General features: G+C 40.8%; 1 protein-coding gene across 1 annotated transcript in view; it reads right to left on the reverse strand.

Annotated features, from left to right (window-relative positions):
* Positions 1-3,579, reverse strand: part of dnah9l (dynein, axonemal, heavy polypeptide 9 like) — a 32,966-nt gene extending 29,387 nt beyond the window's left edge. Inside the window, 6 exon segments of the mRNA XM_026313305.1 lie at positions 210-443; positions 527-738; positions 1,148-1,247; positions 1,456-1,651; positions 3,209-3,399; positions 3,550-3,579. Of these exon segments, the coding sequence (XP_026169090.1) occupies positions 210-443; positions 527-738; positions 1,148-1,247; positions 1,456-1,651; positions 3,209-3,399; positions 3,550-3,579 (963 nt within the window).
* Positions 3,580-16,211: the final 12,632 nt, after the last annotated feature.

The raw sequence follows: 16,211 nt of genomic DNA on the forward strand, positions 1-16,211 counted from the left end.
GGTGTGAGTTTGGATACATTGAAAAATCCACAATATAAATGTTAATAAATGTACAGCAGTTTACATGATGTAAATATGTCAAAAATGATGTGATCTTGAGGCGAAATTGTTCTGGCATGTTATTTTAAGAATAAGAGTCAATATATACACATTTTTAGTTTTTCTCTAAGACCAACACACACCAGAGCTATGCTTGTTAACCCATGCACCTCAATCATGAGCAGCCTTTCCATTATACAGTCTGAACGCTGAAACACAAGTGTGGCTGGAAAGTCCCACAGTTTGATGGTCTGGCCACATTTGTAGTATTTGGGGATCTGCTGGCGGTGAGTGTGAAACAACTGCTTTAAGGTGCGCAGAACTGAGATGGTTATCTGGACTCTTTCCACCCCTTCCTCAAGCTCCATCTTAAATAGTTCTTCTGGGATAAGGTACCCAAAGGCCTGGAGACAAACACAGTAACTTAGAAATTTAAGTTACTTAGTTAATCCTCTCCTCACATGTAGATATAGATGCATCGCTGTACCTTCTCAATGATCAGGTTGCAGAACTCCTGCAGGAGGACCACCATGCGCTTTGGACTGCAGTAGTACTGGGAATGGCTCCAAATGAGACAGAGTGTGTGGAAGAGCGGAGGCAGCAGAGCGTCCACCTGTGGGAAACTCCTCTCTTCTAGGCTGCTGATCACTCTCCTCAGTGGGCGCAGGTACAGGTCTATGTCCTCTGCTTCCAGCACCGCTATAAAAACCACATACAGAAATATCACTTTATAACATGGCCCTAACAGGGACAGAAATTACAGCACACCGTAGATTAACAGCTGTGCTCCCAAAATGATATTTTCTAGAAAAAAACAGCGATGTAATTGCTACGTTGGCATCGATTTTGAATGGAGCATGATGAGAAACAAGTTGGGAAGTTAAATCTGCAATAGAAAAAGTTATTTTTGCACTTTGAACAGATAATATACAAAAAGTTTTTTGTATATTTGAAGAAAGAAGAACTTGTGCTGCAATTAGACTCTCGCTGTAAACTTTTTAATGTAAGAGCAGTATTTATTAGGACAATAATTGCTTAATCAGATTAGTTAAGACTAAATGACAGTGTATTAATTAGCACTAACAAATGATGAGTTATGCTGATCGACCTTCATTGACTTTGCAGCAGACATCCATAAAGGAGAAGTAGTAGCTGCTCTTGACTCTTCTCAGGATCTCCATGATCTGCCCCACTTTGGGGCTCTGAATCTATAAATAAATAAAATAAAATAAATACTCCTTCAGTGGAATTTATGCCCTGTCATGCAACACATTTAGGTTCAGCTGACATTAAATATTTCAACATTGAGCTATTCTCCAGCACAGTGGAGTCCCAAATATCTGGTCTTTAGGAATAACACTGTCTTATATCCAGTGTACACATGAAAAAAGCCCCTTTAATTACCAGCTCTCATACCTGTGACTGGATGCCAAGCAGGTTCTTTCTCTGAGAGGCCCAGAACTGAAGCTCCACACTGGGGCCTGGATGCTCTCCCTGGACCAGCATCATCCCAGAGTCTTTCTTCAGCACATTCCATATCTGAGCAGACCACTGGACTATCAGAGTCTCTATAGAGTATAACAAGCCATAGTCAAGTGGCCAACCAGTGGAGCTGAGGGAAACAGAGAGAGGACATGATAATAAGGTGACCTATGTTTATTTTTTACTTACTATTACAAGTTTTAAAACATAAACCGTCTGGAACACGGTTTTTGCCTTTAGTGATGAAGGTGGAAGTGGCCGGTGTGCCCCTCCGTCGCTCCGCTGCGCGATTGTGCCGTTTTGATTTCATGTGCTGATTAACATGTTTGTTCCACCGTGTCCGAGATTAAAGTCGATATAGTGCGATACACTTTGCAAAAGGCGGAGACATTGTCAGTTTGACTCTGAGATATGAGAATAAATTCTTCCATCCAGCTGTTTTTAAATGAGCATGTATATTTTATTCTTTCCCACCTGAGTCTTCTCCCATTTACTGACGGCTAATTCAACTTCCCGCGTCCAGGCCTACTACCTGCTCAGGTATCAACAGCGCAACTGGGTCGCAGGTTGCCAGGTAGAGGCCACAAATGGGTTGAAGTTTGGATGATGTGTCGATTGTGTGAGTATGATACTTTTCATACAAGATCTGGCAACTGAGCGACCTCGTAATAATACATTGATGTAATTATTTATATAATGAGGTTTGGGCCATACAAACTGTGGGAGACTCCCGGGAATAACAGGCGTGTTGACAGGATGTAGCCTACGTATTGTGTGACCTGATAGCCTCCTGCACCGCAGTCAAATTCATTGTGTCCAAAATGCACAGATTCTTCTTCTTGTATACAAGAGACAAACGATACAAGCAGCACTGAAGTATTAGTTTGCTGTGGTTCATTTTGAGCTCATGTTTGGTATGCTTGCGTTCAGACAGCAAACTGCTGAGCCAAAGTCTAAGTCAAACCCGACAGACAAATATGAAAAATACAATAAGATGTAATGAATACACGTGTGACTGATAATAACATGTTCTTTTGCTTTTATTTCTCAATTATTTTACTAAAGGATGTGTGTGATATTAGTTGCCTGCTGCCATAGTTGCCTCCACAGATGCCTGTAGTCTCCTCACTAAAATAACTTCTTCTTTAAATAGGTACAAAAAATGTTTTATTATGGCGTCCATAGAATACAGGAGAGATATAGGTGAGCATTGAGAAACGGGCAGTGAACTCTTTCTGTGACTCTTAGATGGAGAGCCAAACAGACCTGACAATGTCAATTTATGATATTGCTGGCATTGTTAGGTTGGCCCTCCCTTTGGCAGCAGTCAGGCTTTACGTGCACTGTTTTTTGGCCATATAATATAATTGGGAAATCTTCCAAGATGCTGAGATGCTGAGTTTGCTGACTTAAAATTTAATGAAGACATTTTGCTTAAATGAAATTTAAAAATTGCAAAAAACTTTGTAAAGTAATTTTATAATTACTTTTTAATGAATGTTGCAACTGCCCCCTGTTATGGGGTCAGTTACAACATTTGACTTTGTCTATTCAAGTATAAATCGTAAGTGGGGATTTTCCACTACTTTTAAAACTAGGATTACTGGCTAATCTTGACAATATAATAATAGGCTAGTTATTATAAATACAATACACAGGGTTTTTATACACATTAATACACACAGACCTGAGTATGATGTCCTGAGGACGTGCTCTCTCCACACACAGAGGCAGTGGCAGCAGTGTGCGACCTTCTGCGCAGCCTCTCAGAGTCACAACTCTGCTCCTCAGCTTCTCCAGGTGCCTTCGGATGTCATCAGACACCACCTGTGGCCAGTCCTCATGGTTCAGACCATTGGACAGCACACAGACCAGGACCTGTGCATGGAGTGGACATGCAACCGGTGCTCTAAATGGAAAACCTTGAACTTATGATATACAGAAACATTATGCCACAAGCAGAAAATGTGGGAATTGGACACACACACACACACACACACACACACACACACACATACACATACACACCTCTGAGATGACAACAGGTAGATGCTCCATGGGGTATCCAGGCACTTCTCCAAGTCGGAGTTGGTGTCTGAATCCTTGTCGGGAGATTCTTTTTACGCCCTTCTTTAGTACACACAGCAGCTTGGTCTTCCATGGTGGAGAAGTCTTCAAAGGGGCAAAAACAGTAGGAATGCTTTCAACCGCATTGAAAGCACCAGAAATAAGTAGTGACTTATTTCAAAAAATGTGTAGGTTAGATTGAGAGAATTTAAAACCTAAAATGCCTAGATGTCAGCTTATAGTCCTGGTTGAGAACTCCATTAACTTTTCATTTTATAATTATGCATGCATGCATGGTGGTGTTTATATAAAATTTTTCAGGATGTGAACAATTGCGCAGCTATGTATTTTTAATGAACTGTGTGTTTATGCCACGCAGGCAAACAGATGAAATGTGGCTCATCATCAGTCTGTTCCGCAGTACCTTTACCTCAGGGATGTTGGTATCAAAAACATCCGACATACACTGCATAGACAATAGATGAACTAAACTATTAAATATTTACTCAAGGCTATATAACCATAACTGAATGTGCCTTCAAAATTGACTTTAGCCAAGATGGAAAAATAAAATGACATTTATGAAAGCAAGTGCCTGCAGTTTTTATACACTCACTTTATAACTGTGTGTATTCATTTTTGGATGTGTATATATTTTTTACCTGAGCATCACCTGCATGCAGTGTCCCTCCAGGTCCAGTGAATAGCAGCAGTCTGTTTGTCCAGATGTGGTCCAGGAAATCCACTATGGCCTTCTGGTTCTCCTCTGCTCCGATGAAGCGGTTCCACTTGTCTGTCTTTACTCGCAGCACACAAAAGGCCTGCTCGCGGAGGAAGTCCACCCTCTCATCTGACAACATCACCCCAGCTTTGAAAGAGGGTTCCTGGGGGCCACGTGCTCCTCCAGCCCCTCCGCTAACTAAACCACCACTGTTACTGCTCATCCCAGTGGCTTCAGCCATGTAGAGTTCGCTGATGGTAAGAAGAAAGATATCAAGGCTGCTACTTTTTGATTCACTGTGTAGGGGATGTAACACCATGAAAGAGAAAAACATGGATAGCAATAAATAGTACAGACTCACCTTGATCCTTCTTGTCAAGATCAAAACCTCAAAACCATTCCCCAAGCATAACAATGATTCCCTCTTTCTATTGTGCTAACGTCATGTTTTTACTCTCTTCTCCAAGTCTGAGGATTGTCAGCTGGAAAAGTGATACACACTTTAATGGACAGGTGGCCTTGTCACTGTGACAACGCAGTGGGGGGTGGCTTCATTTTCCTGCATGGCGGGAGCTATTTGTGTAACCTGCATGGCCTGGAACCCAATCCTGTAACCTGAGTCTTCAGAGGAGAACTAACTACAGTGTCACCTCCAGAGCAGTTAATGCTATTGCACCTACAATATAGTTTTCAGAATTTGTGACTTGGTAGACACTGATAGTTTGAGAAATTATTAATTGTATGTGTGTTCAGGAGCAGTATATTTAGTTATGTTTTACTCCTAGCACTGCCTTATTTTGATATAGAAACAAATGTTCCCTTGTTACTGAAAAGATAAACATGTTGTTCATTCCTGTTCACCCAGCTGTAAGATGTCTATGGTTTATCTTCTTCTGCAGTGTGTATCGTTACCACATGGGGGCAGTGTGGTACAGTGTTTTGGACAGCATCCATCAACTGTAATCCAAAGTGACCCTAGCCATGACATCCAATTACACATGTTATGCCATTTATGTAAAAACATGGAAAAATGGGACATTTCTATAACTGTGTTACTTAAAATACCACAGCAATGATTACCCTTTTAAAGATCCTCGACTTTCAAAGTTTAACCTCAATACACTGGATGTAATCACATCGCAGTTTAAAAACGGGCTAACTGGAGAGTGCAGAGGTCGTATGGCATCTGACATTTGAATGTATTGCTAACCTTATGGTCAAATACTTAAATCATATATTTTTCAGGGTTAAGCAATATCTACAAATATTAAACATTGCCTAAACACAAGCTTGTCAAACCAAAATGATTTAATGTATAAATGCAGTTTAAGTGTTCCTCATTACATTACACTAGATTTTCTTTTTCACACATCCACTGTACTTTCTATAATCACTCTTCTTTGGCTTAATGTTCATTATTAAAAATTTGCTACAATCGATGTTTGCATTGATGGCTGGGATTTTTCACCTCACATGACATACTGTATATATGCTTGAAGGATTGACATGACCTTTGAGGCTTTTGTTCCTTTATTTTTAACATGTTGTAAGTTCTCAGCATTCATCTACAGTGAACGTTTCCATTGTTCACAACATTGACAATACCAGCCAATAATCCATGGCACTTCTCCAAGGGAATTTGTCCTTTCTGGAATCTGTAATGCCACATCTCGCTGTGTTTGCATAAGGGAATGAATGCGTGTGTTTGCATGTATACGCTTTATACACATTCATCTTGTGTGTGTGTGTGCGTCATGCTGCAGTGCAGTTTTGTTGATATCAATAGGTTCATGTGTGTGTGTGTTCCTTTTGTTATGTGCCTACAAAAGCATGTGATTGAAGCTGTGAGGTTTGTGTGTATGGCTGTCTGCTGCCCACAGCTAGTTTAGGGTGTCTCTTGGGTGTCTCAGTGCATACTGTATTTAGCCCATTTGAGCCTTCTGACAGCAGCAGCATGACTTCCCATCTCTATGACCTCATGCCCAATGTCAGCTCTGTTCTGCTGGGATAGAGGGATGGAGGCCAGAAAAAAAGATCTTAGGACGATGGAGTTACGAGAGGAGCTGGAGCAGGAGCTGATAGAGAGACAAAGGGGAAAATAAGAGGGTGTGTGTTGGGGTGGAGAATGAGGAGTGGCGATGAGCTTACAGAATACAAACGAGCCAGAGTAGTGATGAAGGAGGATGGGAGCAACAGAAAAATAGAAATATGCACCTGATCAGCTGTTAGTTTTAAAGCTTCAAGTGTAATTCTGAGCAGAGCCATTGCTGAATAATATAAACAGAAGTAAACTGGTAAATGGAAAAAAATATTCTCAGGTAATATTTAAACTCCTGGCTCTGCAACTGAAATAGCACCTGTAAGTGGATGTAATATTTGTCTCCAGTGTAACATTGCAAAGCATGTGCTAAATTTGTTCTTAATCTCTGTTTTGCTTTAACCTGAAGCGTCTCCCTCATTTCTTTTCTCTCGCTTGCCACTTCTCCTTGTCTCTCTCTCCATTTGCCGTTGCCATGACTACATGTTGCTTGACGATCAGTCTGCCGCTCTTGAGTTTGGAGCTTCGGCCTGGCTCTCTACCCCTCTCCCTCCTCCACTCCTGTACTCTCCTCACTACCCGTTCCCTGTCCTCAGTCAGGGGAGGAAATTGCATGTAGATGAGCTCAAGGTCTCTGTATCTTTTGTCTGCACAGACACCACCACACCCTGATGACCATCATCTCCTCGGGCACTGGGGTGTCTCTAAAGAGTCCACACTTTGGTCCAACTCACCATGGCCTTTTTCATTTTTGTCTTGTAGTCTCCAGGGGGAAGCGACAGATTCATGTATTTCTGAAACAGCTGGACTCTGAAGGCAAAGAAATGGATGAAAAAGGATAGACGAGAGGGGTAAAGCAGAAAGAGAAATCTGAGAGGAAAATGTCATCAGGGAAATAGTGAAATGGAAACAGTGACAAAGATGGCAAGTCCACAGACACTGCCACAGACACACACACACACACACACACACACACACACACACACACACTCACACACACACACATAATGATCATTTCAAATCTTCCCTCCTGTTGCTGGCTGGCTATCTATGAAAACCCACCATTGCTGGCGATTTCCATGTATGTGCTGTCTGTGTCCAGATGGTGCTGACCAGCCGTCCCTCCCATGGAAGTTGAAGTAAATGGAGCGATTACGGTAATGACCGACACACACATCTGTCTCATAGTTCTTCATGGCTGCCAGCTCTTTTGGACATACACACTCATCCAAAAGTACTGCTGGCTGAGATCTGTGAAGCTAGTAAGAGCATGTAAACCCCATTATAAATGTGAATTTTATCTAATGCTTATATTTTGTACGTTTATGAAGCTTGCCGTTTTATTGTTTTGAGAAAAAAGGAAAAGGAAAATTGCAAGCAGCCAGGTGACACATACAAAAGTGGTCAGTCGGATGAAATGTGACCCTTCTGCCATGGCTGCTTTGCTTAATGCTTGTCAGCTCCTCAACCTACAGTAACCCTCTGTTAGTATTTCCTGACTCACCATCCCCACTCCACTTCAACTTTCACTCCAATCTGACCAACATCAAAATCACTCCTTCTCCTGTCATTATGTTTTTTTTTCTGTTTCTATGTTTTTTTTCTGCAACCAGAAATGAGTCAAAAAAAGAGGGAAACTTCGGATGAGCCACCAGGGGCAGGCAGTCTCTTTGTAGTCAGGACAAAAAGGCAGAGTGTCACCAGCGAGCTCTTTCTTATCAGACCTTTCCTTTGTTCTGCAAAGGGCTTTCTCCCCTGTCTGGACTCGGTGATATTTGAGAGGCAATTCCGAGTACACAGGAAGTTGTTAGAGACCATGGCCAATCTCCCAGGATGTGTGTGTCTGTGTATATAAGCCCTGAGCCTGCTCTCCTCTGAGTATATCAAGTGTGTGCATGTGCACACATGCATGTTTTTACTTTCTAGCTGAGGGGGGCCAGGGCAACTTGTGTTGAGAAACGCTGAGTCCATGCTGACCACTTCCAGGATAATGTTCACTAAATCAACACTCTGTGTAAGAGAACACCCTTAGATTCAGTACTGCAGTGTCCCCTCCAAAATTTGCAGATATAGTATTTTCTCTTAAAAAAAAGAGAGCATTGTACTGTGCTGTGGTAGACATACTGTAGATAGTTTCATCTTACAGCAAGTTCACCTGGGCGTGCTCTCAGGAGGCTCATTAAGCTTTGCTGAAACAAAAAGATGCACTGGAATTTAAACTTAGGTACAAAACCTTCCCTGTATGAAAAAGGAGGTACAGTAAGTGTTGGTTTCAAGCCATGCCTAAATCCTGTAGATGGGGCTGTTTCTCTATCAGGCCTCAGAGAAACTCCCCCGGATTAATCCAAAATTTCTCCCATGCCTACCATTAATGCCCATATGGGCTCTGGAGACATGTGTATTATGTGTGCTCCTTGTCAATAGCGGAACTTAGTTTGGTATATAACTCTACTACAAACATGTAGTAAACATACTGCTATAGGCATTCCTACAGATACTAGGACACACAAACCAGGAAGAGCATGTTCGCACAGATTTGGACTCAGATACACACACGCTGAGTGTTCCCTTGGTCTTTGACATAGAAAGTATTATTTCTATTGATTTTGATCCTCATCTGCTCACCTCAGAGATATTAAGACCATAAAACAATAAAGGAGGACTGAAATACACCCGTGTAACATCTGAACAAATACAAATTACACATACTTGGTCATCTCAGGTGGTTAATAGCGTTTTAGGTTTGGAGAGATGATGGGGAAAAGTGAATGAAAATTCCTCTTTGAGCAAAGTTGAAGCTCTTGTGCAGAGCTGTCTCATCTCAAAGACATCTACTTTCCTTAAGAAGCTCCGCTAGGTTGAGAGTAATACCATACTGGAACCCAAATCCATTTCATACTAGACGCATGAGGTGGAAGGATAGAAGCTTTTCCATGGGACCATTAAAACATGTCTGAGAACAAAGCACACACTGACTCACTCACTGTACCACCATCATCCTTTCAAATGACTACACTACCTGTCTGATTGGCTCCCTCTGTACTGTGTTATTACATGTGAAGTCGTGCTAATGAAGGTAGGCAGTGGGGAAATGATAGACTGAGGTTTTAGTCTGATGAATAAAATCACAGGGCACAGAGTCTGATTGTTGGTCATTTTGATGCCATTCATTCGCAATTACTGCAGTGGCCAGCAATTAGCTTAATGTTGCATATAAGTTAACTGTGGTGCTTTCTGATTTCCTTGTTAGCAAAAAGCACTCGTTCTTCCATTGTTATTGTACAAAAGTAGACAAGCTTTGTACTGAAATGCTCTGAGGAAACTTTGAGTAATTGTTAGCTGAGTGCAGAGTTTAGGCCACAGGCAGGGTTGGTTGGTCATGACACAAGGGCTTCAAGCTGCTTTCCACACAGTTACCATGTGGTGTGTGTAGTCTGCTAGAGGGTTCACTCACATGTTGATTTTTTTTGATTTTTTTTGTTCTTGGGATGTTTTACTATCGGAGAGGGAATTGTCTCAGCCACAGAACAAAATTTGCTCAAAGACACCTCAGCAGGAGGGTTGCTTTTTGTAACAGTAGCCAAAAGCCCATCTGTGTGATAGAAGTTCTTTCTGCTCAGCAGAGCAACCTGCACCCTGTCACTTTAAGCTATGGCAGGGTTATAGGGAAAGCAATTTGTTCATTTGTGTGGCAGAAATGAAGAATTACGAGACAAATTGCCATAAAATTTTATCAACAGAGGATGAATCCTCATGACATTGGTGATCCCTTCATGTTTCTTCTGGTGGCACCGTGAAGTTGGCATTTGTGATTTTGAGTAAAACATTGGCTGGATTGCTGTGACATTTAGAACAAACACACGTGTCTAATGAACTGTTTTATTTTTGGTGATCCCTTCAATTTTCATCACTCTGGTGTAAGACCACATGCCTGCAAAACTGGAATCACATCAGCCTCACCCACAGTTTTATGTTAGGCATGTAACATGCTAATTTGAGATAGTGAAGACAGTAAACATTACAAATGCTAAACATGAGCTTGTTAGTATTGTCAGTGTGAGTATGTGATGCTGTAAGTGCAGCCTCATTTTGAGCCTCTAGCAAGGCTGTAGACTTTCAGTCTACATCAAAGCATAATGGTGAGGTCTAAGAATATTAATGCAGCTGTCTAGAAAGATGGAAATTGAGATGATGCATAAAAACACACGGACACAAATAAACAAATAGATTAGTCATTGATCAGGGTTAAGCTTTGATCTCTGTGTAAGAGCATGCCATGGCCGATCGATATCTTTAATTCGGTCTCGAACGTGTGCTTGCACGATTCTGGGTCCCACACCTTCCACTCCTCTACATTTGTCAACTACATGCACGCGCGCGCGCGCACACACACACACACACACACACACACACACACACATATTGTCTCTTTTCTCAAAGCCTCACCGAATTAAACACACACACACACATACACAGCAACCTGATTAGGTGAGCCACAGGGGTTAGGCGCAATGACAAACAAACTCAGCGTGTGCACAAACACCTCAGCTTCTCAGATGAAATATAGATTTTTCCCTGTCCCCCCAAAAAAACTGATGGGTATTAGGTAAAGACGTGTGTGTATGTGAGTGAATGTGTGCTTGTATGCTTTTATGTGTGTGTCTGTGTGTGATCTTGTTCTCCAGATTGTTTTGTATGGAAAGACGAGGCACCTGGGAAAAGCATGTAAGTGATTGGACACTGCTTTGTTACTGTTAAAGACCCTCTCTCCAGGGAAATAGTGGGTTAAACGACTGTATTTTTTTTTGCTTATGCGTGTGTGTCTTTGTGTCTGTGCTGTAAGGTGTATTTGTCTGATTAGATTAATAGGACCACTGTCTTATACCAGGGGAAATACAGTGGTATTGTTTTTACTGGTGGCAAGTCCTTCAAGATTACTCAGAATGTTTTCACTTCATGTCATTATGGGCTATTGACTATAAATAGATGGGGAAAAATGACAATTGTATCAGTTTAAAATTAAATCTACAACACAGTGAAGTGGGGAAAAGTGAAGGGGCCTGAATTGATTCTGAAGCAAATGCATGTAATACAGGTAACTAAATTGTCTTCCTACCTTTGTCTATCAACAACTTTATATAGAATTAGTGTATGGATTTATGTAATAAGATGTACTTAATATGTTTAATGTATAATCAAAAGAAAATGTCAATATATATGACATATGACATGTCTGGGTTGTTATGTGTATTCAGTGTTTTCAGGGCCCACTGTAAAATGTCAATTCTCCCAGGGGCAATAAAGCTTTTTTTTTTCATTCATAAAGTGTGAGGCACATTTTGAGTAATGCTGCATAGTCACATCACATAAACTATATGTTTAATGTTCAATAAAAACATCAAAGGAAACATAATTTGAGTCCTGCAGTAATTAAATAAAAAGTGCCAGATCTCAGTCGAGCTTGTGAGGGTTTGTGCAGCAATATCCACCTGCTTTTACTGCAGGAATAAGGTATAGGCTTCTTTGATGTTTACTGACATCACACAAACAGTTCAGTAAAGAAAGCTGGGGGTCGATAATGAACCTGGGTTGCGTTGGAACATTAAAGATTAGCTGTCTTTTTACATACGATGTGTAATTCAACAAAAATATTGCTGCAAATACATAAAGTACAATAAAAGTTCCTTCTCAATCAAAGATGATATGATGGCGCCGATTACATGCTATCTGAAATTCATCACTTGTCACTCAACCACCTAAATGATTGGATTACTCAGAGATAACTGGCATCACTGCAACTAGTTAACAAGGAAAGCATTTAAGATGACTCTTTAATTATAATTCACCATAAGCTGTACTTTCATGCCAGCAATCATTTTGTACTAATCTGTCAATGTACCCTCATAGTGGATAAAATTCTTGTTCCAAACCTCTCAATATCTGTGTTGTCAGGTGTGTGTGTGTGTGTGTAACGTCTGATAACTGTGTGTGTGACTGTGTGAACATGTGAACATGCTCAGCTCGCTGTAGGTTAAGCTAAGTGACTGTCTGGCACAGACATCTTTGATTATCTTTATTTATCCCTCCCACACACTGTTTTTCTGCACTCTTTCTGTCTCAAGCACACACACACACACACACACACACACACTCACACCCCTCCTGCTAAAAAGCTAATCTTTTTGTGCTAATGAAAGGTATTGGGTTTCCTAACAGGCTTTTAAAAGAAGGTGATGGATTGAGGGATAGATGGATGGAGGGAGGGTAGACGGGACACAGGGAGGGGAAGGAGTGAGAGAGAGGTGAGGTGTCAATAAGCACATCAGCTTGATCACTTTCAGGCTGTGAGGTGTGCATATGCTGCTAATGTATGCATTCACGCACGCACACACGTAGTTGCTCATAAATCTTTGGGCTAAGCATAAAAGCAAGTCTTTCGGTGCCAATAAGCTGAGAAATGGATTGCAAGCGATGTCTCCACCTTGACCGGTGCTGTGATAAATGTCTGTGGGTGCGTATGCACATGCTCCAATGTATTACATCAGTTGGGAACCATGAGGCTGTGTAGACTGATGCAGAACCACTGTTAGTAAATGAAACTGGTGTTGCAGAGAATTCATTATGTGAAACTTGCTATTTTCAACACATTTGCAGAAAAAAATCTTATAAGCCACTTTTGCATTAGGACAAACCTAATGGAAAATAGAGCAGTTAAATATGTTCATTACCACTGATCTGTGTTGTACTTTATGTTCTGAGCTACATACAGATGGCAATGGGAATAATGTTAATACACGTAATAAATATATATAACAATTTGAAGGCTTAGGATGGTGTCCAGAGTCTTAAAGTAAACCCCTTCCCGTCATATATCTCAACATCTTTTTTTCCTCCTCCTCGGTCAAGGGGTGTCTTGAGGATGAGCACCTGCTCACTTCTGCTCTTTTACCCTTTCTAAAAAAAGATAAGATAATCATTTGTTTCCCAATCACATTAGCATGCCAGTAATGAGAGGGGTAAGTCAACCATTAGAATATGATCCATAATTCATTGTTGACTCCCGTTCATTACCCCAAACTCACTCCGCTGAATGTTTAATAGGTCCGTGTGTGTGTGTACGCATGTGTGTGTGTGTGTATGTGTGTACGTGCGTGTGTGTGTGTGTGTGTGTGTGTGTGTGTGTGTTGGTGCATGTGCGTGCGAGAGAAAGACTTTGCATCTCTGTTTGTCATCTGGGGTACAGAGCAGTGATGCTCACTGATGGAAATTTACATGATGGGCTCTGTAATCTACCTTTTTCCATATGCATTACGTAACTCAGGAATGACGCAAGCGACAATACTAATTGGAAATATATGCAAGTGTGCATTACTGTGCATCTGTTTAGGTGTGTGTGTCTCTTCCTCTCTCTCTGTCTCTCACTTTCTGTCTCTGTCTCTGCAGTGAGTGAAGCAGACAGCTGTTATCAGTCGCTGACAGAATCCTCCCATTAACCCCCTCCTTTTGCTGTCAATCACAGCACATTGTCACAAGCCACCATTTAAATAGCCCTTTCTCCTCTGTTTACCCAAGAAATTTGTGTGTGTGTGTGCGCCATTGCATGCGTGTGTGTGTGTACATGAGTGAATAATGGGATAGCCCTGCCCTTGTGCCTCTTGTCTCCTCTTTTCTTCTCTTTCCAGAAAAAAGACAAACACAGCAGGTTGATAAATACATAAGAATTCCCCAAATACCTTCATCAGGTTCCCTACACTGCAAAATGTCTCCCCCGATAAATAAATAGTTGTTAAAACCAGCTGGAACATCATTAATGTCCGGCTCTGGGCCAGAGGAAAGTTGCTCTGAGTCGTGTGTGTGTGTGTCTTTTGGCAACCTCCTAATGAGATGCCTGTTTCCTTCCATTAGTAGTTTATTAGCTAGCATTGGCTGCTGAGATTTGTCATATACACTAAGCTTAATTTAGCACATTCGGCACCACAGGGGCATAGGGGACTTCAGGGAGTAACAAGGGCATGGACAACTGGCATAGCCTGGGATATAAATTAGTGATGCCAGGAATAATAGGTCAACTGTTGAGCACAACCATAATACACTTCAACAAAGCATTTATTTATTAAACTGCTTTAGAGTTGCTAATGACTGTGAATATGATTATGTGTAACCAGGATTTGAACCACCTGACAAATGCTGCTTAATATTTTGCTACAGCTCTAGAGGTGTTAATCTGCCTTTGCCTTATTCTTGGCTGTGGTCATGGCATTGAACCTTCTGCAGTCAAACAGGATCATCAACACCAAAATGTGTTTTTTCTTGCATATTCTATTATGGAGTGATTGTTTATTATCTGCAAACAACTTAGTCTGCTGTTCAAAATCTGCAGAATTATTCACTTTCCAAGAACCAGAGTTGTGCTCCAAGACATAGACTGGATGTTTTGAAAAGCAAATGTAACAAAAGTTTTGATGACTTGGGAAAAGGGTAGTATCACTATATAACACACAAAGTAAAGTGAAGACTAGCATCTAGGCTACTTATATACTTTATGTTTATTTCATGGTCCCCAGTGTACAAAATACTGTCTGTTTTTCTTATATGGTGACTTATGCATTAGTCCAGTCCATTTAACAGATCTACCTGTGCTAGTGTGCAGAACTACAGGGAAAACATTCTCAGTATTCTTTAGTAAGCTTGAAAGAGAAAGTAGAAAAAGTGATTTTTTTGTAGAGAGCAATTTATTGTCAATGTTTTGTGGGTAAAAGAAAGATACACCAATTTTTCTTTGTTAGCATTACTTCAAACAGACACATATATACGCACAAAACATAATTTATAGCTAGCTGACAGCTGATAGCTGACAAATAAACCCCTTTTCTCCACTGTTCATGTAACCTTTTCTGTCTGAGGGTATCAAAGGTCAATCCGTCAGGCCTGATTTACTGTAGGAGCAGTTTCTCTGTTTCTATGAGGTCCACCCTCCCCTTTATGCTAGTCTGTCTCTCTACATTAAGCCTCTTTCAGATATGCACTGTATGTAATTCATAAAATGCTCTGTCAATTTAATATGCTGGTGTCAGGTTCAAGAAGGACCCTCGAGTCATTTTTCTGGTAAGGTCACTCTGGCAGTCTGCCTACTGAGGACCTGTTAACATTTCTGTAACACTTTCAACACAGCTCAAATGAAGGCAAAGGAGTCACATTGCTTGAAAAGATATGCACAAGATTACAATGCACTTATTGTAGACTGTACGTATGCACACTAGCAGCATAGCTTTAGGGTAATTACGCTGTGTTGTTTTGCTAAGCCGTTCCACCATTTTATTCCACACTGGAATATCTCAACTGCTGGATAGATTACCATGAAACTGTGCAGAATCCTAATGACTTTTCTGATCCTCTGTCTTTTCTTCTTGCATCACCACAATGTTGACATTTGCTTTTTAGAGTGTCTGAACAAATGTCATGACAACTATTAGATGTATTATCACAAACAATCATTTTCACCCCAGGATGAATTATGATTAAAGTTTGGTATCCTGTAACATTTCATCAAGCACCATCACCAGGTCAGAATCGTAATTTGCCCAAGACTGTTGATTCACAAACCCCTCCCCCCCCAAAAAACAAAAAAACTTTCCAAACTAATAACATTCACATAAGCCTCAGCTTTACTTTGTATTTAGTATTAATTAGGAAATGCTGACATGTTACAGCAGGATATTAAAACCTGCTAAACATCAGATTCATCTCCAACTAACTTTTTCTTTTTCCTGATCTTCACTTTTCCTCCTCCGCTTGTCATTTCTTTGTAATTGTCACACTTTTATTCCCTTGATTATTTATATTTCCTGCAATTCCCTTGACTCA

This window comes from Mastacembelus armatus, chromosome 17 (assembly GCF_900324485.2).
Source record: "Mastacembelus armatus chromosome 17, fMasArm1.2, whole genome shotgun sequence".
Taxonomy (NCBI): Eukaryota; Metazoa; Chordata; class Actinopteri; order Synbranchiformes; family Mastacembelidae; genus Mastacembelus; species Mastacembelus armatus.